This window comes from Pararge aegeria, chromosome 12 (genome assembly GCF_905163445.1).
Source record: "Pararge aegeria chromosome 12, ilParAegt1.1, whole genome shotgun sequence".
Classification (NCBI taxonomy): Eukaryota; Metazoa; Arthropoda; class Insecta; order Lepidoptera; family Nymphalidae; genus Pararge; species Pararge aegeria.
Window position 1 is genome coordinate 8,403,558 of NC_053191.1, and position 27,254 is coordinate 8,430,811.

The following is a 27,254-nucleotide window of genomic DNA, read 5'->3' on the forward strand; positions in this document are numbered from 1 at the left end:
TCACTTTTTGTTCATCATAATTATAATCTTCTGCATATTAATGTCCCACAGCTGGGCACAGGCGTCCTCCCTAATAGGAGAGAGGGAATTAGAGGATTAGCCCATCAAGCGGCTATATTGCGAGGTAGTGGGCCTACACGATTGTCATTACTAAATATATCTAGTGTTACTACCGACGACGACGGGACCGACGGCTTTCCTAGGAACGGAGCAGTACACCACAAATTTGCTCTACAGGCATAGAATCAAATACTTACCATTATTGGCACGGGATTCATAATCGAACATTTTTACCACTGGACCAAAGACCAGTGAATGCAATAATTAACTTGACAATCTATTTGCTGATTTGTCGCAGTGGAAGCTCCCAAGTGACCCAATTAGACTAGGTTTCAACTAAGCTTTACCAGAATACTGAACCGTTGTTTAACTTAAAATATAATGTACGCAAAATTTGAAATTATTTGTATACTAATATCATTCAAATTGCCCTTTAATTTTTTTTTTATATTTGGCCATTAAAGTCTCGTAAATGGTGAAATTACAAAATCTCCTATTATGCTTCGGCATACAAAGATCTGATCTCCGACCCCAATTTTGGACGCGAAAATTTATGGTAGTAATTCGAACCTACCTACTTGAATAAGGAGGTGATAAAGTTTATGTCATAAAAAAGGAATTTCGTAAAGAATTTCCACGCAATAAAGCCTCACGGCCCAGGACTGTTAATTAATAGCCGTGTCAAATAGAATATAATTAAAGCTAAAATGTTTTGCTTAACCTTATCACAGGAATATTAAAGGGCGTATGGCTTGCATAATAATAAGAAAACGGCAAACCAACCATAGCGGATAGTAGCTGTAGATTTTATTAGATTATTATTATTTACGTAAATCTAAATTAAGTGTTAATAAAAGGATAATATTAGTGGGGTATTCCATCTAGGTGTTTTAAAATATTTGTGTAAACTAGATCCGCTAGCGACTTTGCCTGCGTATACTCAAAATTTAATTTTTTTTATTGAAAGTAGGCTACATTAGTGTCTAACAAAAGGTCTTTCGAAACGTAAAGTATGTCTTTTTGTAGCGACTCTACCACCGGTAGAAAGATTCCATTGAGACGTGCCGGTAAGAAACTCAGCAGTTGCTCTTTTCGAACATCATTTTACAATTTAACAATCATTGTTCTATCTTGTGTGAGATATAATCGGAGTGGCTTACTTCTAGGCAAGCTTGTTATTTGAGCAGCATGCTGGGAACAAGATCCATATCTCTCTGATAAAAGAGAAGACCTACCCCAAGCAGTGAGATATTAATTAGACATTATATGTCCCACCTCTTCTCGTGGTTTCGTACGAAGCAACTATCGTAGGTTCTACCTTGTGTGAGATTAAAGTGGAGCGGCTTGCTTCCAAGCAACCTTGTCATTACTGTATGACGTTCGTTCTCTCAAATAGTTTGCACCCACACCGCTGCTTTGTAAACAATGTGAAAACAATACATCAGAACATAATTAAAATACAATAAAGCGCGCTAGTATCTTAGATATCATCATTAACAACCAGCACGGCTAGAATGGTCAGAAGACATTATCTCCCCAGGGAAAGGATAAAAATATATCTTCTCCCACAGCTTTATCAATTCTCAGAGCACTGGCGCACAAGTGAAAATAATATCCAAATAAAATATGTGTAATAATAAAAAAAAAAAAAAAAAAATATACTACGACAATACACACATCGCCACCTAGCCCCAAAGTAAGCGTATCTTGTGTTATGGGTACTAAGATGACTGATGAATATTTTTATGAATTATATATACATAAATACTTAGAAAATACATATAAACACCCAGACACTGAAAAACACTTAATGCTCATCACACAAACATTTTCCAGTTGTGGGAATCGAACCCACGGCCTTGGACTCAGAAAGCAGGGTCGCTGCCCACTGCGCCAGTCGGCCGTCAAAATAAACGGGGGTAAACTACTCCTATTCCCTGTTCCCGTGCTTTGGCCGGTGGACACGTTAATAATATACCTTGTCAGGGGATATAATGGGGGATTAAATTTCTGTCTCCTGCCTGTTCTAGCCCTGCAGGTAAGATTGCAGTTGAGGGCTAACTTGTAGTGAAACTAAAAAAAACCGACCAATGATCTCCACGTAATACTCAAGGCATTCCATCCGCGCACACCAAGTAACTTTTATAATAAAAGTTAGCAGCGACTATTTTTTTTACTCTGTCGGAACTGAAAGTTCGTCTGCGGAGGGGACGCCAAATCACAAGAAGCCACTCTCAGTACTAGTTAAGATAACTCGACCCATAACGCAAATTGAATCAGGCTTAGGTTTGATTTGGGAAGCTTAAAATAGGTACTTATCCGATATTTGCCTATCGTTTAACTCTATCGGAAGATAACCTTAAAGTTGGTCAGCGAAGGGGTCGCAAGAACTAAGAAGCTACTTCTAAGTTCTTGTTAAGATAACCCCGTAAATGAAATATGGATTAAGCTTAATTTCGAAGCTTTTTTATAATTTAAAAAAAAAATTAAGAAATATTCTATGACATTATAAACACATCGCCATCTAGCCCCAAAGTAAGCGTAGCTTGTGTTATGGGTACTAAGGTGACGGATGAATATTTTTAAGAATAATATACATAAAAAGATACTTATAACATACAGATAAATAAATAAATATATTACGACAATACACACATCGTCATCCAGCCCCAGAGTAAGCGTAGCTTATGGTATGGGTAACTGATAAATAATTTATGAATAATACATAAATAATAATAACATAGAAATAAACACCCAGACACAGAAAAACATTCAAGTTCAGTTTTGGGAATCGAACCCACGGGCTTGGACTCAGAGAATATGGTCGCTGCCCACTGCGCCAATCGGACGTCATCTTTAATTTTATTCTACTAAAAGTTAGCCCTTGACTGCAATCTCACCTGGAGGTTACGGGTTAACCTGTTAAGAGGTACTGCAGTTATATTAAACCCTTGCCTATATAGGTTAGTACACGACATCGTACCGGAACAGTTAATCGCGTAGCGGTACATCTCTGTCGTTAGGGTGGTAACTAGCCATGGTCGAAGACTCACATCAGACCAGACCAGAACGATTTTAAATACCCAAGTTTCCTCAGCCGGGGATCGACCTTAAACTAAAAAATCACAGCACCCACATCTGCACCAGCGAGGTCGTCAATCGTCTCTTATAATACTAATTTAACAATCTAATACTTGCCTTTTAACATTAAGATATGTGAGGCCGATGGTAAGACTCAACGGCACTAAGGCAATCCGTAGCATTTCCATAGTTGTGCTGCTTTCTACACATTTATCAATTGTTAACACTAAATTTTACACACGTATACGACCGTTCGGAAGACTAAGTATTGTTATTGAATAAACTTTTTTTTTATTATAATAGTCCCGTCCCATTAAAATTATTATTTTATAACAATAAGCAAAAAGATTTATGTGTCTTTAAACTGTACACTGTTCGACGTGTTTTGAATAAGTACCAGTGTGGCGTGAGAAACGTTTAGTTCTACCGTATATACTGTTTTGTCATGTATAATGCAATGCCAAGATCATAAACATCTGATTAATTATATCGAGGGCCTTATGCGTTTGCTTGAAGAACCATATTTGTTTGGCAATTGTAATGGGTAAGCTTATCACTATTTGCGTAGCTATGATATGAATGATACCGTTTTGATATAAATATGATACTGAAAAAAATGCGACATAATGTGTATCTGTTAATGGCATTGAGTTTGCTAAATCGTAGATAACAAGAGTGTTATTAGGTATTTCAAAAGCAACTAGCTGTGCTAGCGGCTTTACACGCAATTAACCCTCCCCTTACCAGTGTTATCTTTATTTATACTATTATTGAAGGTGAAGCTAAAGTCACGCTAGGAGCCGAGCGAATGAAGTTCAAGCGGAGGCGGGTGATGCGACGCGGTGGGTCCGTAAATATTGTGTCGTTAACTAGAGGGGAACCTCTAGTTAACGACGCAATATAAAATGTATAAAAGTGATAAGCTACTGATATTAAATATGATAGTGTTAATCCCGAGGGTATCCCTTAATTTACCTGGATACAAAGTATTTTATGTCCGTCTCTAAGATGCACGGAATCTTAATGCCAAATAATGTCCAAATCGGTGCAGCGGTAAAACCAAATATAGGTAACTTTGCCATATATTGGTAGAAACATTTATTTTCCCAGGATATACTGTATTCTATGTTTATCTCTAGAATGCAAACTAACTTTGTGTACCAAATTTTACAATCAAAGCAGTGGTTTAAATCGAAACATTAACTAAAAACAGACATAACAACTGCATTTGTTATACAAGTTTTCAAAGCCTAATTTATTATCATAAAAAGAAGAATCTCGAAATACAAAAAAAAGAAATTTCGAAACATTCTCTTGTAATAAAAATAAAGCTGAAAAACGTAATTTTACATATTATACCCACCAATTCCCATAAAACGGAAAACAAAAAGGTTAACCTAACAATCCAATTTGACGATACGCCGTTCCGCAGTTTAAGAGAGATACCATAAACATATTCTACTCAACGATCTCATTCAATATCCGAAGAGGAATCTCAACTAATATTAAAGCGCAAGATTGTTTTTTTTTTTTGTCTGAACGCCTTCAAATCTGGAACTTAGTAGTTCCAGAATTGAAGGCGTTCAGACAAAAAAATTGCAAAACATATGTTTTGCATTTAATACCCCAATTCTTGTTGAAGATTATAAGCTATTTAACAACCCGCTACGGCCAAAAGAAGTCGGGCAAGCGAAATAAAAGCGGGGGCCGCGACGAGATTGTTTCGGGCTATATTATGAGTATATAGCGGATAAAAGTTTCTAAGCGAAGCCTATCAGAAGTAGAACGCGTCGCGGGCCGCGGCGAACTTCATGTTCAGTTAGAATTGGTTTAGACAGGTCTTTATATTGTGATTTGATAAACAAATACCATCACCATAGTTCTATCTATTGATATTAATGGCATAGTGCCTAACAAACAGTGGCGTGCAGTTCATACATGCACAAAAGCACTGCCTAAAATTGATATATAACTCGTATAGGAGGAGGACATTTGCCGTTTTATGCCATTTTCCTATTATCTCATAAGAGAGACTCAGAGAGAGGGATTTAATAATTAATTTACAATCGGTTGGCGCGATGTAACGAATATAACACTTGATAACACTTTAATAATATACTATAATACTTATAACCGGGACAAAACGGTTAAATGTGCTGGCACGAGGGTGGATATCCGGTATTTCTTAATATCGTGCTGGTACTGACAATTTCATAACAGAAAACCTGAATTCCTAACAATATTGATCTCATCATCCGTCATTATAATGCGATCTACTAAACCCAGTGGCGTGCACTTCATACATGTGAAAAAGCACTGCCTACCCTAAAATATATGTATATAGCTCGTATAGAAGGAGGATTTTTGCCATTTTACGCAATTTTTCTGCTGTATGCATACCTTGGTAAGAAACGCAGTGCACGCCACGGACTAAACCACAACATGTATGTCTTCAAGTTCAAAGAGGATATGTTATTCTGAACCCACATGACGTTGGAAAAGAAGAAAAAAACCAACTAAACCAACGCGTAAGTTATAAAATTATATCCTCATCATCAAAAACATCACATTAGTGGCCCACTATAACACCGGTCTCCTTCCAGAATGAGAATGGTTTAGACCGTAGTCCACCACGCTGGCCTAATACGGATTGGTTGATTTCACGCGCCTTTGTGAACATTATGGAGAACTTTTAGGCATGTAGGTTTCCTCACGATGTTTTCCTTCACGGTTAAAACATGTGATATTTAATAATTTAGAAAAGTTAAAAGTGCGTGCGGGGTCCGAACTCGATCCCCCGAAAGTGTAGCCGAAGTGCTGACACTAAGCTATCAAGGAATAAGTAGATATACGCAATATTTCCAATAAGTACCGGTTTATTAATGCAAACAGCATCCAATACAGTTCCATAATTGAAATCAGTTGTGCATAGAAAATCAAGGTTTTCCGCGTTCATATGTGCATATGTGCATATGTGCATATGTGCATATGTGCATATGTGCATATGTGTGTGCCATGTCTGTGGTCTCTGTTGAATAGATAAGAAAGATCAGAACTAGGTTCATCAAGGTGCTTTGAAAACTTGGCGATTAGAAACAGAACACGAAAAAAAAAAATTGCTGCTTTGTTATAGCTTCTCTGCTTTGAGTTGTACAATAAAATTAATTACTAATAATACTTAAAATAATGGTGTCAAAAATATCAAACCATGTGATTTTAGTAGGTACAGGAAAGAAGCTATAATTGGAATATGCTTCCGGAAGCAGCGATGTCATTTTATTTGTTTTATTCACAGGATTACCTACTTCCAACAAACTCAAACGTAAAATACATTCTGTGATAGTTCGCAATCGCGTGACAACATTTTCCTTTATTGTAAATAGCTAGGGGGTTAACTGCGAATGTTATAAATTTTCAAAACTCTACAAAGAAAGGGAGTGTTAATTTACGACACTATTATAAACCCAAGTTTGTACGTTTCTGGCCATAAGTTAACGAAGTATGAAGTCTTAGTATCTATACTTCTCCTCAACAAGATTTCTTAACCCAGTAAATATTTTTTTTATCCCACAAGAAGTTAGATCCCCTTGACTGCAATCCCAAACCATATTAGTACCTAACTATCCTGCTAACAAGTTAGACTTTAGAGGTATGAAATGAATGAAATACACTTTATTGTAGACCAAATTAAAAAAAACAAGCACTTCTTAGTGCTTGTTTTTTTTCCCGTGTTCCCTTGCTTTAGCAGGTGAACACGATAATTATATCCCTTATCAGGGGATATAATGGGGGGATATAATTTTTGTCTTCTGCCTGCGCTAGCCCTGCTTAATTGCTGTTACTCAAAGGTACCTTCAGGTTAGGTAGCTCAATCAATGTAAATTATGATCCGTAATATAAAACTCTTCTGATTTCAGCTTATAGGTATTGATTCTACTGCACAAGTGGTCGGTCAAGTAGTACGTCGGCAATTTGGGAGAATATTTCACCGTTATTGCACATGAGCTCTTCGTTTGATTCATTACTCTCTATCAAGCGTAATTATGGTCAAGAGCATATATGTTAAAAAAATTACCTAAGCCCATTCAAGGTAAATCTACTTAAGTGTTCACGTATATTATCCGCCCACAGTACTATGTCATCGTAGATTTACATGATGGGATTTCATTGAACATCCTCCTAAACGTGATACCGTCGGGGCAAGTACCTAGTTAGGACTAAATCGTGTTTAATCGCATTAAGAATTGTGCCGTTACATAGAGTATAAATGTAAAGTTCCGTATTAGGGAAATAAATGACTATCTATATTGGTATACCTAACCGTTAGAATTCAAGCTACAAATCATGTTATTATATATGTCAATTCTGTAACCGATGAAAATTGCGTGCGCGCGCCAACTTCAACCTGATTCAATAGTGATATATTCTATTATAGATATATAGTTATATTAGTTATAATTTTTTTTGCCGCATAATAATTACCCATTTAATCTATCCAATGCCTACATATTCATTGGAAAAAAATAGTAAACTATACAAAGATATTAAGAAATTAAAATCATAAGATTGGTGTACATAAGGAGAATCCTTTATCGAGTGTCAGCGGCGCGGTGAGGCGGCGGTGTCAATTCAATCAATAAGTGTCAATACATGCAGCAGAAAAATATATTCGAATTAGTACTTAATTTGATCAGCTGCTTTCAAACCAAAAATCAGAAATGCTACTTGATTTTTTTATCACTGGTGTAATTAACTTTAATTGTTGAGAATATTGCTTAAAGGGACTGTCGACACTTAAAAATCAACGCGTATAAAATATTTATAAAAAGCTCTATGCTCGTATGCTTGCATTTGAAAAACACGTAAAATTGATGGATTCATTTGAAATTTTGATAAAAAGTCATCTTTAAAATTGTTTATAATTTGTATAGGGTTATAGGTTTTTTCCCAAAGGAACGGATGTTAATATCAGATGGAGCAAGGACGGGGTAAAATATAAAAACTCGCATCAGTCATATTCAATGTCAATAGAAGTCATTTCGCATGATCGTTTACGTCGTACCGCAACTTTTCAGAGGGTTTCCGAATCCCTCGAGATTGACGTCTCGTAATGGCGTGTATTGATTACACTAGAGCTGGTGTAATTTGGTAAAGGAGACATTGATTTATTGGCAGTACTTTCGTTGTTCTGATTAGATTGGCAGGTGAGCTTTTTGACATATACTAGCTGTTGCACCAGCTTTTTTTTAATCCCCATGTAAAGGGTTATTTTCCCGGGAAAAAAACTATCCTATACTCGTTACCAGAATGTTAACTTTCACCAATGGCGGTTTAGCGGCGAAGCTGTATGTGAACAGCTCCTAGGAACGTTATCCTGGTTAAAAAGTATCCAATGTCGGTGTTCAGGGGGAAAGCTAAGTATACACCAATATTCATCAAGAACCGCACAGTGGTTGAACCGAACATAGGATTTAATAGAATAGATAGATATCAGTGACCGCTACTTCATCCGCATTTGTTTAGGCATATAATGTGTAATCTTAACGGAACCATTTCTTCATTTCCGCGATAACAAGTATCCTATGAATGTGTATTTCCAAAGTGAATTTGAATTTTCTGCCAAAGCTCATAGAATAGGTTCAATATTTGACCCAAACATACATATGTAATATTTCATATATATATGATAAGTAACGTCGATTAAAATAAATAATAATATGATCACGCTGCGATATCTTATGTCTTAGTAGCATGTTTTACGTTCTACATACTGATAAAAAGTTATTGGATTATAATGATCGCTTTTGTAAACTTAAGTTACGGTACTTGAATACCGAGAGAAAATTTTTAAAATGGGTAGCTATTGTTATAGTCGCAAATTTTTTACGCGTAACTAGATCACCGCGTACAAAGTTACACAAAATTGCTACAAACATCTTGCTTTCTATGAATAATACTAGGAAAGTGCTTTGTATAAATAATAGGATACAGTATCACGGGAATACAGAAGTACAAACTTTCTGTAGCGTACAGGCTACTATCGATACGTAGCTAATACTTTCACAGTACAACAAAGCGATAAAATGTTTCTCAAATCGCAACATCACAGTATTACGGCAAAACGTAAACGAAATGCATAACATCAAAAACAGATGAACGTAATGTAAATAGCTGAAAGGTCACGAACTTCAGCAACTGAAAGTGTTGATGGTGCTGAAAGCGGGACAGAATCGCGGGACCCGCCGCTCGCGACGATCGCGGCGGGACTGAGTTCTCGCGTCCCGGTGACCCGCGCACTAATAATGGTCCATCCAGACCTATCAGTGTCAGGGTCAATATCCATTGATCAGGGATGAGTAAGAATTGCATGCGTACCATTGGTGTTTCGGAAAATAGCCTTTAAGGCGCACCTTCTATAAGTGAGACTAATCTGGTGACAGTATAATCCGATTTTATTGACTGTATACTGCCTCAAAATAATAAAAAATGTTAAAGATTTACATGATAAATTGGGTGCATTTAGACATTGTCCTGGCAGAATTTACGTACAGTGTAACGTTCCAGCTAAGCCTGACCCTGATATGTATGAATAGACTCTAACTCTAGCAGTCTCTACATTCTTTTTTCCTTCAGAATCGTACTGTTTGCTCGAAATTAAAATTGTACAGTTCGGTGGAAAATGTGTATTTGAACAGAAATACAATGGAGAATGTAAGTGGGAAGAAATAACTATCTACGCATTACAACTATAGTCACTGTAACACGCATTGTAACTGTAGGAACTATTGTTTGAATTTTAACTATACCGACAAATAATTAAAGCGACTTCCACGTGGTATGTATCTACTGAATTGAGCTTACGCTCATAGAAAGATCATATGTATCTAGTGACAAATAGCTATTTATTAGAAAGAAGTATAATGTTTTTCATTTACGTATTCCACCATCAACGGATCTTCGAAGCTTTTTCCAATTTAAATGGGAGCGACAAGACATTTCAAATGAAGAATTAAATTTTAGAAATCTGTTAAGAATTTGTGGATGTGAGTAATATCGCGAAACAAGAATTAGATATTGAGTGAAAATTAAGAATTCCTTCATGTATCTGTATAGCTTTAAATAATTCTTCTGCATACCTACTAATATTATAAATGTCAATGTAAGTTTGTTTGTTACGCTTTTACGCAAAAACTACTTAACCGATCCTCATGAAACTTTGTACACATATTTTTGGAAGTGTTAGAAGTATTATAGGATACTTGTTATAGTACAAAAATGATTATTTTTGTACTATAGAGGTAACAATATGTGTTTAATTTTGCCCAAACTGTGGTTGGAGGTAGAGGACAGAACTCCTCAGCGGACAGCAGCAAACCCCCTATTTAAGGCTTAGCGGTACTGATTTTTTTTTTTTTTTAAATCAACTAAATTTAATGCCACATGAAAAAAACAAAATCAAACGCAGACGAAGTCGCGGACAACAGCTAGTACTTTCCGTTTCGTTCCGTCTAAGCAACGTTGGGATTACTCTACTTGAATTTTACAGGAAAGTCTATCAAAATGTCTCATGCAATTGATACATTTTTGCCGTGCCGTGTGGTCAATTATTCTTAGTCGGAAGGTATCTTTCCTCATGGTGTCTACCACTTGTGGCAGTACTTGTGATAGCAAATATGTTATCACAAGTGATAGTTTGAATTTTTAAAATTTTTAATGTATTTCAGTCCGGTAAAGGAAACAGTAAGGCAGCCTTTATGTTTTCGATTCGGTTCGTTGGCACTCCTTTGTTGACTGAGAAAGCAAACCTGACGTTGCATCGAGTCGGGGCAAGATATGATTTTCTTTGGAATAATTTGCTTCAATGCATATTTAACGTTGTCAAAGAAGATAGGTATGTTTCAAGACTTAATGCTGCAATTAAAGGGAACAGTATAATTAACTCTTCAGTTTCTTGTCTAATGAACAAAATTACTGTAACAAGATAGAAGGTTAAGTTAAATTGTATAATTATCTTATAATTATGGACGTATTTTATTATAAAACAGCCTAATTTATTTATTGACTTATTATTATTAATTAGAGGGGCCAGAAGCCAATTAGGAGGCGTCCATAAATTACGTGAGGAGTTTTTTTTAATTTTCTGTCCCCCTCCCCCCTGGTGAGATGTCGTGAGATTTTATCCGACATTTTGAAAAATCTTTGAAATGAAGAAAATTTTAAAATGTGTGTTTCTTACGTAAACGCGTTGCATTGTTATTGTAAAAAGACCAATAAACCAGAATAGTATAATTTTTTATTGTTTCAATCTGAAAAAACTGCGTGATATTTGTCGAGACCCCCCCCTTTCCCACGTAAGATTAGATGAAATTTGCCTCGACCCTCTCCCCCCCTTAAACATCTCACGTATTTTATGAACGCCCCCTTACACTAATTAAAAAAAGAACACAAAACTAAGCAATTAAGCAATATTAAAAAGAAAAAATTTAATTTAAAAAGAAGAGTTAAAAGAGTTATTGTTCTTTATTTACACCGACTTCTGTGTCTAAGCCTGGTTAATGTTGTTTATTTTATAACATTAGGCCGTCATCATCATCATTAATATGAACCCATGGCCGGCCCACTACACTACTAGTGTACTCTCAGTCTACTCTAGTCTACTCTCAGAATGAGAAGGGTAATTCCCCCTTAATTCACCGAGTCCTATTGACAAGTGCGGATTGATGGACTTCAAGGGCCTTGGATTGGCAGAGACAAAAGCCATAAATAAGAATTGAATTGAATTCATACTATGGAGAACTCTCAGGCAGGCATGTTTCCACACTATGTTTTTTTACACCGTTAAAGCAAGTGATACGTATTATACTTAATAATTTTATGAAAAACGCACATCCTTTCGAAAAGTGAGTCGGGAATCGAACTTAGTCCACTTGAAAGGGAGCCCTAATCAATACAAAACCAATAGGTAATAGGTTATCATCGGCTCTAATTGGACAATAGAAACTCTAATATACATAGATTAACAAAAGCTCGTTAATCTATCTGTCTAACTACCTAAACCGCTTTGTACTTACTGACTTTTTATGGGACATTTTGGAACACCATTTTGGACATAGTGGTGTAATAAAGGATTTATTTAAATTTTACAACTAAATAGGGGCAAAAAGTTCTATGAAAGTAACTAAGACGGTTTTATGTTTAAGGATAAGAAATAAATTTTTAATAATTATTAGCCCCAAGAAGAATTCTGATTGAATGTGCAAGAAATATTTCAAGTTATGTCCACGAAAGGTAGTACAAATTTGGCTTTCGGTTCCTAATTTTTTAAAATTCCATGCGGAAAGAAGTCTATAAAAAAGTATTTATGAGTTATATTAATAAAATTGGTATATTCAAAAAGCTGAAAAGTTCGTTTGTAATTATCAGGCAGTCCTGAAAAATATTTCAATAATATTACATTTTGCACGTAATCAACACTGGTGAAACCGCTAGGAAAATCAAGTACAAACTATAATTTAATGTTTGGGAAGGCATAGGCTTTCCTAATTTAGGAGCCAGGATTCCAATAAATTATCTGGGCTGACTGCCGAGTTTCATTAATAAAGAATTGTATAGACTATAGGTGTTTAACGGTTAATAGTATACTTACTAGTACTTTTTTGGAACATACTATATATTGCTTATTCCAGTAATAATTTAAGATTATAGTAAAATTCAAAATTCAAAAATTTTATTCGTGTAGGCCTTATTACAGGCACTTATGCAGCGTTTATACATTTAACATGTTACACTTATGTTAGTGACGGTAATAACTGGATTCGTTAACTTAAAACTAAAGCTAAGAAGAGCCCACAACTAACATAGCCAGGTTTTTTTTTGTTATCACCATCTCACAGTCTTCTTAATATTGAGCTATGAAGTTAGAGCAATTCATACCCAAGCTTTTTTATCATACATGTAATCCTTAATATAAAGTAAAGTGTCCGTAAAGTTCCTTGATTGGATAGTGCCATGAACTCGACCGAAGAAAATTTTTTAACCTTTCTACCGTCTAAAAATGTGACCACTATGTAACATCATAGATACTGGTTTAATAATGAATAATTCACCATTTGCAACAGACAGTCGCAGATGGTTTAAAGTTTAAGCTATGCTAAAAGCTCTGTTATATATATTTAATGTGGCATTTACTTGAACCGTGAATTATTTGTGTATTTTGTACGCAGAGAAGAACGTGATGTATCTCGAAATCAAAAAAGTGGGTAGAAGCGATTGGTTTTCAGCACGTATCTTTCTAATGCTATTTTCTTTAATGGGGTTTTCGATAAACAAGGGGGAACGTGGCACACTGATGAAATGAAAGCTAACGCTCGGATTGTCGTAATCTATAATCGATGAAAATCTGTTCAGACGTTATAAGTAAGCTCATTGCCTTCTTGAAACAAGGACGATTAAAACTTTAAATGGTCCGATTAATTTAGAACTTGTTACTGTAACATAAGTGGTATTTCATTCATGACATACCGCAAGGTAACCATGTTTTGGAAATGATGATGATCCTGTACCTTGTTGGTACCCTACCCAACTCTCCCACAACTTACAGCAGGTATTATAGCGTTTTTGAGCTCATTAAAAGGGTCTTATTGAGTAGGTGTTCGATATGATGATAATCAAGGCAAAGGTGAAGGACCTGGGTTCAATCCCCGGCAGGGGCAAATTGGGAATTTCTATTTTGTGATTTTTCTTTTTTCTGGGCTGGTGGGAGGCTTCGGCCTACCGACAAAGACGAGCCGCAATTCGATTAAGCGTTTCGGTACGATGGCGCGTAGAAACCGATCAGGGTTTAACATAACTGCCATACCCCTAACAGGTGAGCCCGTTACCATCTTAGACTTATGCTTGCATCATCACTTACCAGGCACTACCGGCACATCAGAAGTAGTCACCACCCCTCCTCTTCCCGCGGGTGTTGAATGAGGCAACTAAGGGAGAACGGGCAGCACCACTACTACTACTACTACTACTATGTACTGCGATCACCATCCCGACTGCCCAGTGTGGTGATTATGGACAAAACCTCCCGTTGGAAGGTTTCTTTAGTCCAGCAGGTGACTGTTATAGACTATTAATGATGATACCTTGTACCTATTCGAGTAGTTATAGTTCACAGAATTAAGAACATACAGAAACCGTATACACGACAAACATTGAAGCATAAAACACTCCACTTTAGAAGTGTTTCTAAAAGTCACTTCATTCATTTAGCCGTTAGCAGTAATTATTTTACGTCTAATGTTCTAAACGTTAACCATAAAATGGAGAAAATGGTTAAGTTTGTGAGCTAGCAACATTCCGCGGATGTGAAGTGAGAAATGCTCGGAGGAAGCGTTTTCTCTGTTTTCGGGCACAATGCAGTGCATGCAATATGGCTGAATGAGGATCCTGTATGTTCATAACTCTGTGTTATAGTTGATACATTGTATCTATTAACTTATTTCAACATACGTTGGTTGTAAAATTATAGCATCTTTCACACACACGCGATGGCCTCGCACACCAAGTGTTTTGATTTTACACTGTATAGACTTCCCTCAGGCGAAGCGAAATCCGCCGAGGCCATTCCGGGAGCTCGTGTTGCTTAGTATGACGACTACGAATAATAGATATAACGTTGAGATGCTCGAAAATTGTGTGGTGTGTTTTCGCTTGGATAATGTTTAAACGCTTTTTATATAACAAAAAGAAAAGAGCCTTTAAGTAATTTTCTCGGCACAAATAAAGATGATTAATCTTCATTTGTGCAGAAAATTACTTAAAACGTTTGTACATCTTTAAAATTTCCACGGCTATCCATTAAAGAGAGCATGACAAGTAATATTTTTTAGGATAAAATGGAAAGAAATTAATTTTTTCATTTTGCAAACTCTTCATAATTAGAAGCATCGTAAGTCTTGTTGTAGTCATATATTGAATTGACAATTGTATAAAAATATAACAAACCGACTGTAATATCAAGTCCCGTAACGACGGACGGCACCTACCGCCGGACATTTCAACATGTTAAAACGTAAAAGTTTCAAACGTACTCGTAGGTTAAAGAAGTGTGCGACGGTGTATCGGTATAGGGTCACACGACAAAGTTTGAAAGTGACACTCAAGGCAACATCGGGAGAGGTCGATATCTGTTTTCTGCTGCAGAACACTACGTCACACAATATCCAGGTGAGTGTTACAGCTAAATTCATCTGTTTAAATCTTAATCGCATTTGTTAGCAAATGAGGGGTTCCATTATTATTCGTAGCCTGTGGCACTATTTTGTCATTTTCAAAACTGATTAGATTTAGATCACGAAATTTTAGCACTATCGTGTTCCCTAGCACCGGACACAAACTCCGGTCTCTTACAACCGGACAGTGAAACTTTTTTTTTCTCTCAACCATTACTTTTTTTTAAATAATGGTTGAAAATCATATACTATTTAAAGTACAGTACTAAACGCGAATGTTTTGCAGTTCCCGTACTGCAATGATCAAAATTAGATCTTTATCAACGCTATTGACAGAATAGGATAATCTATGAGCAGATTAAAAACCAGGCGTCCAGTATCCCATGGGCTCATTTAGTCAGTTCGCACAATCTATTTTAACTGTGCTGAAATTGGCGCTTCCTAAAAAATATCACCCCAGACATCGACATCGATAGAGTATAACAGTCCTGGATTAATAAAGGCCTCTCCCAACGGAAGGGTTTGCCCATAATTACCACGGTGGGCACACGGGTGGTGATCGCAGTAGACAGTCTCGTAGCACAGAAGACGCTACTGCCCGTTCTCCGTTCTCCCTTAGTCGCCTGATACAACACACACGAGAAGAGGAGGTGTACTCTGATGTGCCGTCACCATACTGCACCATTGGACGCTACAAGGTACAGTACTTTCTAAACGTATCACGCGCTTGATTTCGAACCATAAACTGCGTCAGTGCAGCCGTAGCTGGAAAAGTCCTTACACGCATCGATAATACGTTAATACAATTTATAAAACCGGTGTGAAGTTAAAGTAGAAAACGTACAAGAATAAAGCCCGGTGTACGTTGCGAAAGGTATCAAAGGAATAGCTTGTAACATCGACCAGTCTGATTAAACTTGTACAGGGTCACTTTCTATCTATAGACATACTGTGACTTCTATAGGGGTGTCTGGTCTACCTTACGTGGTCGATTACCTAACCATGTACTATTTGCTCACCTATCCATTACTAGTTATAATTAAAATCGCGGGCTATTATGCCTTTTTCCAATAAACCTAGGAAACTCTTAAATCGGTTTCCTGATGATTTGGGTGACGTGTAGAGAAAACACATTTCACCATATCTTATTATGGCTTACGATGTGAGGCACCCTATAAAGTTACGACACCGATACGACGACGGTAATGTTTAAGGAACTCTTAAACTGAGTGTCAGTTGAAAAAAAAAATATCCATACGAAAAATGAAATATATTATAATACAAATACAAAATACCACAACTTGTATCAAGCTTCATAGACAAGTTAGGTTATATGAGTTGCTTAATGAAAATCTATTGGTGAAAGGTAAATGTATGCCTTGGAATCGTTGATTAGGCGTTAGTTACTAAAGTTCGCCGTTAGTGAAAACGAGCATTAGTATCGTTATATCTATTAAATATGATATAGCTATATTCCCCAAAATATGTAATAAGACTTTTGTGGTAAGGATTTTAAAAGAATCTACCTCTATTAAAGCTGATTGTTATCTTAGCGGAGTAGCTACCTGAAAAAAATTCATCTCAGCCACAACATCCATCCACTGCTATACTTTTTTATGACGATACAAGCTAGCCCTCGACTGCAATCTCATCTGGTAATAAAAGATCATCCAGTCTAAGATGGCAATGGTGTTAGAGGTATGGCTGTCATATTAAAACCCATAAGAACCCTTAATTGGCGCCATCGTACCGAAACGCACAATCGTTTACCGACTCTTCGATATTTGTAACTAGCCACAGCTTATGCCTCCTAACAGACGTAAGTCTCTCGAACAGATTTTGCCACGATACTGACACGCTGATATGTAATCTGGCCACCTTTTGGGGGAAAGGAATTATGGCCCAATGGCTTTTCAGTCTTCTGTTTAAATACAACAAAATTATTAATGAATTGTAATAGAGGAACTAGAGTTTCTAAAAATCATTGACATTGGTTGAGTCTTGTCATTTATCCTATTCACAAAACCCTAACCCTTTTACCACCAACGACAAAGAAATCAAATTCTGAGTTGCCATAAACTATCCCTCGTTGGTACAGAGATAAAAAGCATAATGTTTACAATCGTAAATGTGCCTTAACAAACGTAGACATGACATGAAGTTCACGGATCAAGGCTTGATACGTTTAATTTATGTGATACGTAATCATAATCAATATAATAAATGTGAATGTATGTTTGTTTGTTACGCTTTCACGCAAAAACTACTTAACTGATCCTCATGAAACTTTGTACACATATTCTTGGAAGTGTTAGAAGTAATATAGGATACTTTTTATCCCGACACTAAGCTCGGTTCCTTTGGGAGAGGGGATGAATGTGTTTGACGATTTGACACCATAACTTCGACAAATTTTAACCGATTTAAATAATTATTTTTGTACTGTAACCTCTACAGTACAAAAATAATATGTGTTTAATTTTGCCCAAACTTGTGTAGATCTGATGAATGTGGTTGGAGATAGAGGACAGAACTCCTCAGCGGACAGCAGCAAACCCCTCATTTACGGCTTAGCTATACTGAATACTATAATTTATTTTAGAACTACAACTAAATTGAATGCCACATCAGAAAACTAAATCAAACGCAGACGAAGTCACGGGCAATAGTTATTATATAAAATACAATTTGCACCCGTGCACGCTTCGCTATGTCTATGATTATTGTTATCTTATTGCTAACTTATCGTCATTCACTAGCACTACTATGCGGTACAGAGATATAAAGAATCATGTTTACAACCGTAAATGTGCTAAACATGACGTATACAAGACCAGGTCGCGTCTGTATACCAAGTTCACGGCTTGATATGTAAAATATATTTGTTATGATATGGAATCATTATAGTATAAGACAAGTTGTACCCGTGCACGCTTTGCTATGTCTATGCTTATTGCTATGTTATTGCTAGCTTATGCTTATGGTCATTAACTAGCACTAGTATATTCTATCCTATAACATTTCTCTTGATTCTGTGATAGGTTGCCTGGTAGAGATCGGTTGTTAGCGATAAGTGCGCCCATTGTACCTGCCTTATATTTTGTTATTGTATCTTTGTAAAACTTTTATATATATATACTAATGTATACAATAAAGTGTATAAAATATATATATATATATATATATATTATTTACACTATACATACATTTAAAAATTTCGGAACCGACATTTGTTATGTCACGATGATAATGTTGTGGACAGAAGTGCGTGGTATTGATATGGCAGAGTTTTAACAAGTCTCGCTAAATATTGACTTATTTTGTCCGCGTTGAGCCAATAAAAAACCTAAACGTTTCTTGAATTTTAAACGAACTGTTTACTTGAGCTTACGCCCTTATAACTTTTGTCAGGGCATAAAATATGGTCGTAACGTAATTAATTATCGATGAAGTTATTTTTGAACTACGGGGATATAAAAAGCACGTCATAGACATCCATTATGTTAAGCGTGGACAAATATCATATTCACTCAGCAAGGCATGGTTGGACTAAAGTGTATTGTATCGAAAATACAATAAAGTTTGATATACATTTTCTGTTTTATAATCAGATATAGTTGGCAGTACACGGATACATGTATGCAATAAAGATAACAAAACCTCTCAGTAAACATGTAACACGTAAATAGCTACCTACCTACTGTTTGTATCTGCAACCCCTCCGTTTGTATCTAGAACAGTTACATACCAGAATAGACTCTGTGCCAGATAAATACTTGATAATGTGGTAACGATTATAAAGGTGTATTTATATACACCAGACATTATGTCTATATAGTAAGAAGGAATTTTTAATTAGGTACTTTTCACATAGTGAATCAATACATGCCCTTAAGAATTCATTAAAATATTTATTTCCTAAAATAACCTATGCACCAAAATAAAACTAAATAAATTATGAAAAGTCTTCGAAATCAACGCAGAATACTTCTGTGATGCTGAAATGTCTTTAGACAAACACATGCAGTTGCTGATAATATCTACTATTTAAGTTAAGGTACATTGTAAATACAAATGAAGAGAATCTCAATAAAACCTTATATTATTATAATATACTCATATGATGCTGGCAGAATTTTCCCTGTGAATGGCCAAGCAATGTGTATGACCACGCAAATTCTTTGAAAATAAAAACATAAACAATTCAGAAAAGACCCACAAAGTCAATAAACTTTCGCAGTGAAGTGAAGGTCACGAACTTTAACATACACGATCTAAGAACCTGTAGGTTTACTACTCTTAACTAGGTGTCACTTACGATTTACATGACTTCCTGCAATTAAGGATCACAATTCTGAAAAAAAAACTTAATAATGAGAAATCAGTTCATACGTTTTAGGGCGACGCAAAAACGATGATAGACAGAAAGCAGTCCCACGTATAACACCTTACTGACTGCGTTGAGGACTAAAATCGTGGATAGTAATTTATGGTTAATTTATTTATAGAAGGAACCTAAGACACTTCTCATTGGTTGATCTTCAAATAAGGAACACTTTACAAAAAGTCTTTTTCTTTTAGGACCATATTAATTAATAGGTCATTTTGATGATAGAGATTTCTGCTATAACGACAATCCCTTATAAAAACCTGTAACTAACTAACTGACTTGTGATACGAATGCCTTTGAAACATCAAATTTGTCTGTTCATAGGGAATCTTAATAAGATTGAAAACAGATTCTATAACTGAGAAGATAAGGCCGTCAAAATTCTCATCAATTTCACTTTTCCAAAATTAACATTTTACAATTGAACAACTACTATTGTATCTTGTGTGAGATGAAAGCGGCATCACCTGATTGCAAGCATACAAAAAAAATGTTAATTGGCAAACAAAATTATCTTCAGAATCATGTTATAAAACGCTGAGTACTAAATGGTCTGTGTTATAACAGAAATGAGAAAAAATTTATATGCATGCGGCGTTACGCCTCAGATTAATGGACACAGAGCTGCACTCATCTTGGGCCGTCCGTCAATTATTACTTTAAAAAAAACCACCAAACAAGACTTTTTTTTGCTGCAATTTCATAAACACAAACACAGGTGTGATAGTTAATAACTTCTCACAAAAGAATCTCTTAGTCGTTCGAATGCTTGAGTGATGTTAGTAATAAGAATGAATGAAACTGAAGCAATGTTACTGTGCCCTGACCTATATTCTAAAAGTCGAGAACATTCTCTTCGAAACTTTCAACAATAGTTCTCCTAACAAAGCTAACGCTTTTATAGGTATTATTAAATCTATAAGGTTCATCGTCATTATCATTATCATTAACCTCAAGGTAAGTAGGGTTATTTATTACCTATGGGATTCACGTTCTATATTTGAAATATATGTATGAATAATCAATACATACCTACTTAATTTACAGAATGTATGATCTAGGTTTGCTATGGAAAGTAATGAGATTCCTTTGGTAAAGCAAACGATGACCCAAGTTTTTAGGATGGGTAACTGGTTTTAGAAGTAATACTGTTACCTTAACCCTTTTACTTTTGCATAACGCATTAGCTACATCATAGGCGCTGGTTATTACCACTGTAACTAATACACCCTTAGCAAAAGGTAGTAGACTTAAGCCCACCAACCTACATTGGATCAGGAAGGTGGGTCTAAGGTCTGCGACAATAGAGACCTTTGCTCTCAAGTATGGGACTTTAGTTAATATGATAACGATGCAAACTTAATACTCATGTACCTAGTGCATATTAAACAATGAAACTTTAAAAAAAATACTATTACACGAATCTTAAATCCGAAAAAAAACCTATGATATAAAATGTTTTTTTGTGAAACAGTTTATATAGAGTTAACTCCGTAACATCATGACTATGGTACGGTAGGAATACGGTATTTTATTGAGAAGGTATACGCAGTTGACCTAGAGTATAAATACAGCTCACCTTTTAATGACAGCATAAGTAGCTCCAACTGTCAATCCAAGACTAAAAGCACCCATCCATAGCAGCGACATGACCGATATTGAATGAATGGAAGACAGAGGAAAACTTGTGCCACAACACTACTAGTTAATACAGAATATCACTTTACAACTTTTCTTAAATTTTTATTCTATTATTGATCGTTTAATTTCAGAACTTACTTAGTCACAGATTACTAAAACAACAAATAATAGACCTTTATATTCGAAATTTAAGTTTTGATAGCAATACGATTTTGATACAAATAACTAAAAGCTTGAACTGTTACAAAGCAGTAAGTACCACTACAACGTACGAATGGCTGTGACCGAATGGGTTTTCTAGCGACTTCTTTAGTATACAACTCAGAGGTTTGCCCGCCTCTGGCGTTTACGGTACTTTTCAAAAACACCTGATGCAATATAGAATTTATTTTTCTAATTCCGTTTAATTAAAATTCATAGTAAGACAAGAATATAAGTATCAAGAGTTAATTCAAGACCCGATGCGCGTTTGGGTCTCATGGTTCCGGGGTGGCGACTAAATCCTGGAAAGCGCAGTGTTGGTAGAAACCACTAGGTGAGCAGACGATATATACAGATTCGCAGGGAATCGCTGGTTAATTTAGCACAGTATCTTGGAGTGAGGAAGTCCTTACGAAATATCTAGGTCCAGCAGTAGGCGTTTGTCGGTTGAAACTATGATGATAATACAAATTCATGAAAAAGTAAAGCGTACTTGTACATAGTTCATAATAATGTTCGTAAGAGATCTTTTATATTCTAGGCTTGGATTGCTATATTCAAATTCGTACCGTGTATACCTCTCCAATTTATGAAGACCTAAAGATGTTGTTTATAAAAATATTATTGCAACTTTTTGTGCAAACTCTTAACTCTGTTGGTTATCGAAAAACCATCAAGGAACACGTCGTGCAACGTGACGCACTGTGTCTATCAAAGAAATACTGTATTTTAGATAAATTATATAAAATTTGTATTTGTAATGTTTTCACCATAATGGATCAAATCAATTTATTATTATTATTGATGCGTGTGCCTGTAATTGCACCGACAACCACACCCTTCGGAGCATTGGAACAATGCTGCTTTGCGAAAGAAATAAGCGTGGAGTACTTCCACGGACGAGCTCTGTCTCAAAAAGTTCTACTTCAACTATAATTACACCATACACTAATATTACCTACTTGCACCATAATTTTTCATAATTTGAAAAGATTAATCCTCACGATATTATAAATTAATCTACAGCACCTGAAGTAACAACGCTCTTAACTCATATTCTAAAAGTATCGTTAAGTAAGATTCTAACTAAACTATTAAAACCATATTTAACATCTAATCTTATAAATCTTTTCGAATTAGTCGCTTGAGAAAGCATTAGACTTCCGTCCGATTCCGCAATGTGAATTATACAAACATTTTTTTCTAAAACCTCGAGTCAACGGGATCTGGCCAAATTAATTATATTCAAAGAATTGCATCGCATTGTTGGAATAGCGCAATTGGCAAGTTTCTCTCTGGCTTCTTCTCGGTTGAATCTGCCTTCAAAACAGTAGAGCTTGTTCTACTTTCTACTTGAAATAAAAAAAAAAAGACTTGGTATATAATTAAACTTTTGAGAACTACAACTTGATACATGCCGGACATTTTATTAAATTCTTTAGGATTTCACGAATGTTCCAATAAATAATATTTAATCAATGAATAGTTTAAGAAGTAATTAAAATATTTAGTTGGTATTTTTTTTTATATATAAATGTTTTGTTTTAATATGCATAATATAAGTTAGTTACGCATAGTATATATAAAGTTAGCAGATTGATGTATAATCGGTTATTCAATTTTTTTAAGATTAAATAAATATCGTTTCGAGAACTAATATAACATATGAATATGCTTATAGCTTAACCCTGTTTCATTATACGGCCTATACACGTTTCTTGTTATCTAGATAGACGAAGACTCGTTAGTAGTACCTACGTTATGTTCCAGTCATGCCTTTTCCTGTAATAACAAGACAGTCTCTTGCCCCGGAATCGGTTATAGTGGCCTACGTGATACTCAGCACGTTTCGTGTTGTGGACGAAAAGTTACATTCTCTTTGCAATTTAATGCATTCAAATGATAATTGGCATGAGATTTAAAACCTTTTTTACCAGTTTTGTTTAAGAGTGACGCAGTCTGGGGTTTGAATTATTAAGAAAATTCCAAACGCAACTAGTGACATTAAAACCAACACCAAATGAACTTCATTTCACGTTGTATTTTATAATATAGAAAAAAACAGCATCAGAGTCGTTGTAATGAGATCTTTGCCTTATTCGCTAGGTAATAGGTATGTGCTTAGTAAACACTATAATTTCCAACAATTACTATTTATATATAATAATATGTGTCAGTTATGTCTATTTCTAATTATGTTATTATTTTAACTACCTGCTAACTACCCAGTGCAGATTTTAGGTAGGTTTTTTTTATTAAACTCTTAAATTGGCTCTAAACTATGGTCTCTCGGTAATTCAAAGTTTTTATTCAAATATCTTAAATTTTACATGAAAACTACTGTTAAATGCATACAGTTGGATGGGTGATGTGGATTTACTTTTGTGGGTCTTCAATCCTTATACTCCACACCAAACACTCATTATTGCAATTTTATTAAGGATCTCTAATCTAAAAAAGCTTTCTGTTGGTCCAATACAAAATACTGTTAGAGGTGTAAGTACCTCTGTATTTAATGGTCTGCCAGGGGTCTGTTTGGCTTACACCGCTGCATTTTTTTTGACTTTGAGCATTCTCATACCCGTCGTAATATCTAAAAGATGGGTAATTTGAATAATTTAATGAGGAATTTACAAAGTTAATTATAATAGGATCGTCATCATTTGATTCAACCACAGCTCTAATTAAAAATTTGGTTATTGAGACTTAACAATGATAGTTAGATATAGATATATAGCCTCGCCGACATCTTCGTCGGCAATGATGATTACTTCAAACATGTAGTTCATTAATTTTATACATAATTAATAATTTTCGCGGATCACGCCAGTAAAGCTCCCAGTCGGCATGATTTTTTCCAACATCAATAACAATCATCGTTATATTTCAGCCTATTTACAGAAAAACATAATGAATTATACATTAAAACCTTCCTCATGAATCACTCTGTACTCCATTGGTAAAAACCATATGAAAATCAGTCCAGTCGTTTTGAGTCTTTTGCGCCCAGACAGACAGACATGCGCAGAGGGGGCCTTTGCTTTATAATATGTATTATCATGTAAGGATAAATGTACAAACCCAAGAAGCAAAATTTTTTCTAAATTTTAATTTTCATCGCAATATTAGGAGCATTAGACATTTAAGAGATAATAAAAACAATAAAGAACACCTATCTATATGAAATTACTTAAGAAGCAAAACCTTATCTAAATTTTAAAAAAGTACAACCAAACAATGATAGTGCCGTTTCTGAGATACACGGAATATTAGACATACAAAAACTGCTCATTTAAATAGATAAAAATTTACTTCGCAAGGGAAAATAGGTTGTTTTTGATACTAGGCTTGATGAGCAATAAATTTAAGGCTTATACCACCCATCGGTTGTGTGACAAACGATCTCGGTTGAAATTTAATATTTCTAGGCATATCATCAGCTAGCTCCACCCTGTATTTCTTTAAAATAGTAAGTAATCCAGCCACTATTGGCATCCTCGCAAAACGAAGACCTGAAAATAATAAAGACAGATTCAGGAATGAAGTGAAAAACAGAATACTCTTATTTTAGAAAATCGTGGAATATTAAGGTCTAATAAAATTAGTTCAAAAATTTACCCATGCAAATTCTAGGTCCTTCACCAAAAGGTATGTAGGTGAACTGTTTGATAGCTTGCTTTTCTGCACCATAAAACCTTTCAGGACGAAATTCCTCTGGCTCCGGAAAATTTTGTGGACTGTGATGAATGTGATATACCGGTATATGTATACGGTCGCCCTTTTCTAAGCGCAAACCAGTTGGTAGAGTGTATGTCTCTACGACTTCCCTTGTTAAATTTCCCAAAACTGGATACAGTCGAAGAGTTTCGTCAATACAAGCTTGAAGGTACGGCATTTCATTGATGCATTCATATTCTACTTTGCCATTATGACGGTCAAAGTAATCGGTAACCTCTTCAATAACTCGAGCTTGAGCACTCGGATGTTTCGCCAGTTCATAAAATGTAAAAGCGGTTGTCGTAGCTGTCGTTTCAAAACCAGCAGCGAAGAATAAAATGCACTGTGCCACAAGCAAATCGTCGTTTACCTCGAGAGCAATAGTAGACTTCATACCCGTTTTGAAATTCTTTACGCTGTCTCCAATTAAATTATTCTTTTGTTTCCAACCCAAAACGAAATCAACAAAGTCGTTTCTCGACGATTGCTTATAAGAACGATCTGCGAATACACCTTTTAACAATCGATCGAAGAACTTGACTATGTCATCACCAAACCATTTTAAGCCGAATGCATAAAATGCCGCAGGCCACATTGCTCGACCGATCATTTTCAGGGCACCAGAAATGGTAATATCAAATAGTTTGTCACCCATTATTGTAAATGGATTTCTGTGCATATCTTTGCCAGCAAGGGTGCCTGTGTCTACTCCAAACGCACAAGATCCTATACAGTCCATGGTATACCTCGACAGAAGAGACTTTATTTCAATCACATTTGTTTTACTCGATTTTAAATCCTCATCGATTACTTTTTCCAACTGCGTGGCACAGTTTTCAATTAAGTAAAACATGTTTTTCAATTTCGCCGATGAAAACAGAGCGGTTAAGTTTTGTCGAAGAACTTTCCATCTATCGCCACCGGTGAAGAACATGTTCTGAGTGATTAATTCTTTATGTGTATGATCTGCGACTTCTCTGCTGTTAAAATAGTAGAAGTCCTTTGCCAAGACGAGTTTGATCATTTCAGGATCCTGTATTACGAGAGCTGGTTCTGTTCCATAGTACACCCCAACGTACGGGGAATCGGGAAAGTTTTGACATATTTCTTGTGTAATCTTCGGTGAATATTTTCTTAATGTAATATAATCTTTATAATTTCCAAAAAATATTGATGGTTTTAGATGCGGCACCTTTCTCTTTTTCCAATAATTACGTTTTTTACTTATTAAATAATAAAGTATACATAAGAGAGAAAACACAATAGTAGAAAACAGACATAAGGCGTTCATTTTGTACAGTTCACAAGTAAAGTGCAAAATATTGCTTTAAACATCATGAATATATACTTATTTACATATCAATATCTTAAGACTGTTGTAGGTGAACCAAACAATACAACAAGATTTGAGGAAATTATTTTTATTGCTAGATTTACCGTCCGATCTTTTTAACCGACATCTAAAAGAGTGGATTTTCTTCATTAGTTTTTTTTATTTCTGTGCACCGATTTTTTTGTAGTTATAGGATAGGTCCCGTAACAGGCAAGTCGTTATCATCTAATACTGCATCATAACTTAATACCAGGTGATATTGCAGTCAAGGACTAACTTGTGACTTGAAATTAAAAAAATCACCAGTCTGTCTAAAATTTGTTTGCATTTGATAGTTCAGATAGTTCGTGCGAGATGATGCGGTCAGTCGTGGATTATTGTGACGGAAAGTAGAGGGAAAATTTGTATGGGAAACCTACCAAAAGTTTTACGCATACCAAGTCGCGGGGACCTCTTAATAAATGTAAGGCCTTAATTTATTTATACTTATATTGATACCTTTATATTACTATGGTACCTACGAGTATGATGTACTTTATTGACAAAATGTGTTCGAACTACGAATTACGAACTAATAGGTTAGTTACCCTATTTTTTATTACACGTA

General features: G+C 35.4%; 2 protein-coding genes across 4 annotated transcripts in view; both read right to left on the bottom strand.

The window, feature by feature from the left end:
• LOC120628077 (flotillin-2) overlaps nt 1-27,254 on the bottom strand; it is a 295,888-nt gene that overhangs the window by 8,316 nt on the left and 260,318 nt on the right. The window contains exons 1-2 of one of the 3 annotated variants that reach the window (XM_039896285.1): nt 9,329-9,345; nt 3,259-3,512 (exon numbers count right to left, since the gene is read on the bottom strand). The exons of 1 other annotated variant lie outside the window; for it this stretch is intronic. In XM_039896285.1, coding sequence (XP_039752219.1) covers nt 3,259-3,268 — 10 coding nt within the window. In that variant the 5' untranslated portion in view covers nt 3,269-3,512; nt 9,329-9,345. Of the gene's footprint in view, nt 1-3,258; nt 3,513-9,328; nt 9,346-21,334; nt 22,487-27,254 lie in introns of those variants that run through there. One more of the 3 variants, XM_039896284.1, reaches the window with a different exon arrangement.
• On the bottom strand, nt 23,619-26,613 carry LOC120628072 (cytochrome P450 6B2-like). The gene is made up of 2 exons (XM_039896278.1): nt 25,216-26,613; nt 23,619-25,109 (listed from the first exon to the last, which is right to left on the bottom strand). Exons 1-2 carry the CDS (start codon nt 26,603-26,605, stop codon nt 24,940-24,942), a joined length of 1,560 nt encoding a protein of 519 aa, XP_039752212.1. The 5' UTR covers nt 26,606-26,613; the 3' UTR covers nt 23,619-24,939.

What these genes read in the sequence shown, in the direction of transcription:
- LOC120628072 (XM_039896278.1), bottom strand. Translation starts at nt 26,605, where the DNA reads ATGAACGCCTTATGTCTGTTTTCTACTATTGTGTTTTCTCTCTTATGT. An exon ending in AGGACCTAGAATTTGCATGG is followed by an intron (nt 25,110 to 25,215) that starts GTAAATTTTTGA and finishes TATTATTTTCAG; the next exon opens with GTCTTCGTTTTGCGAGGATG.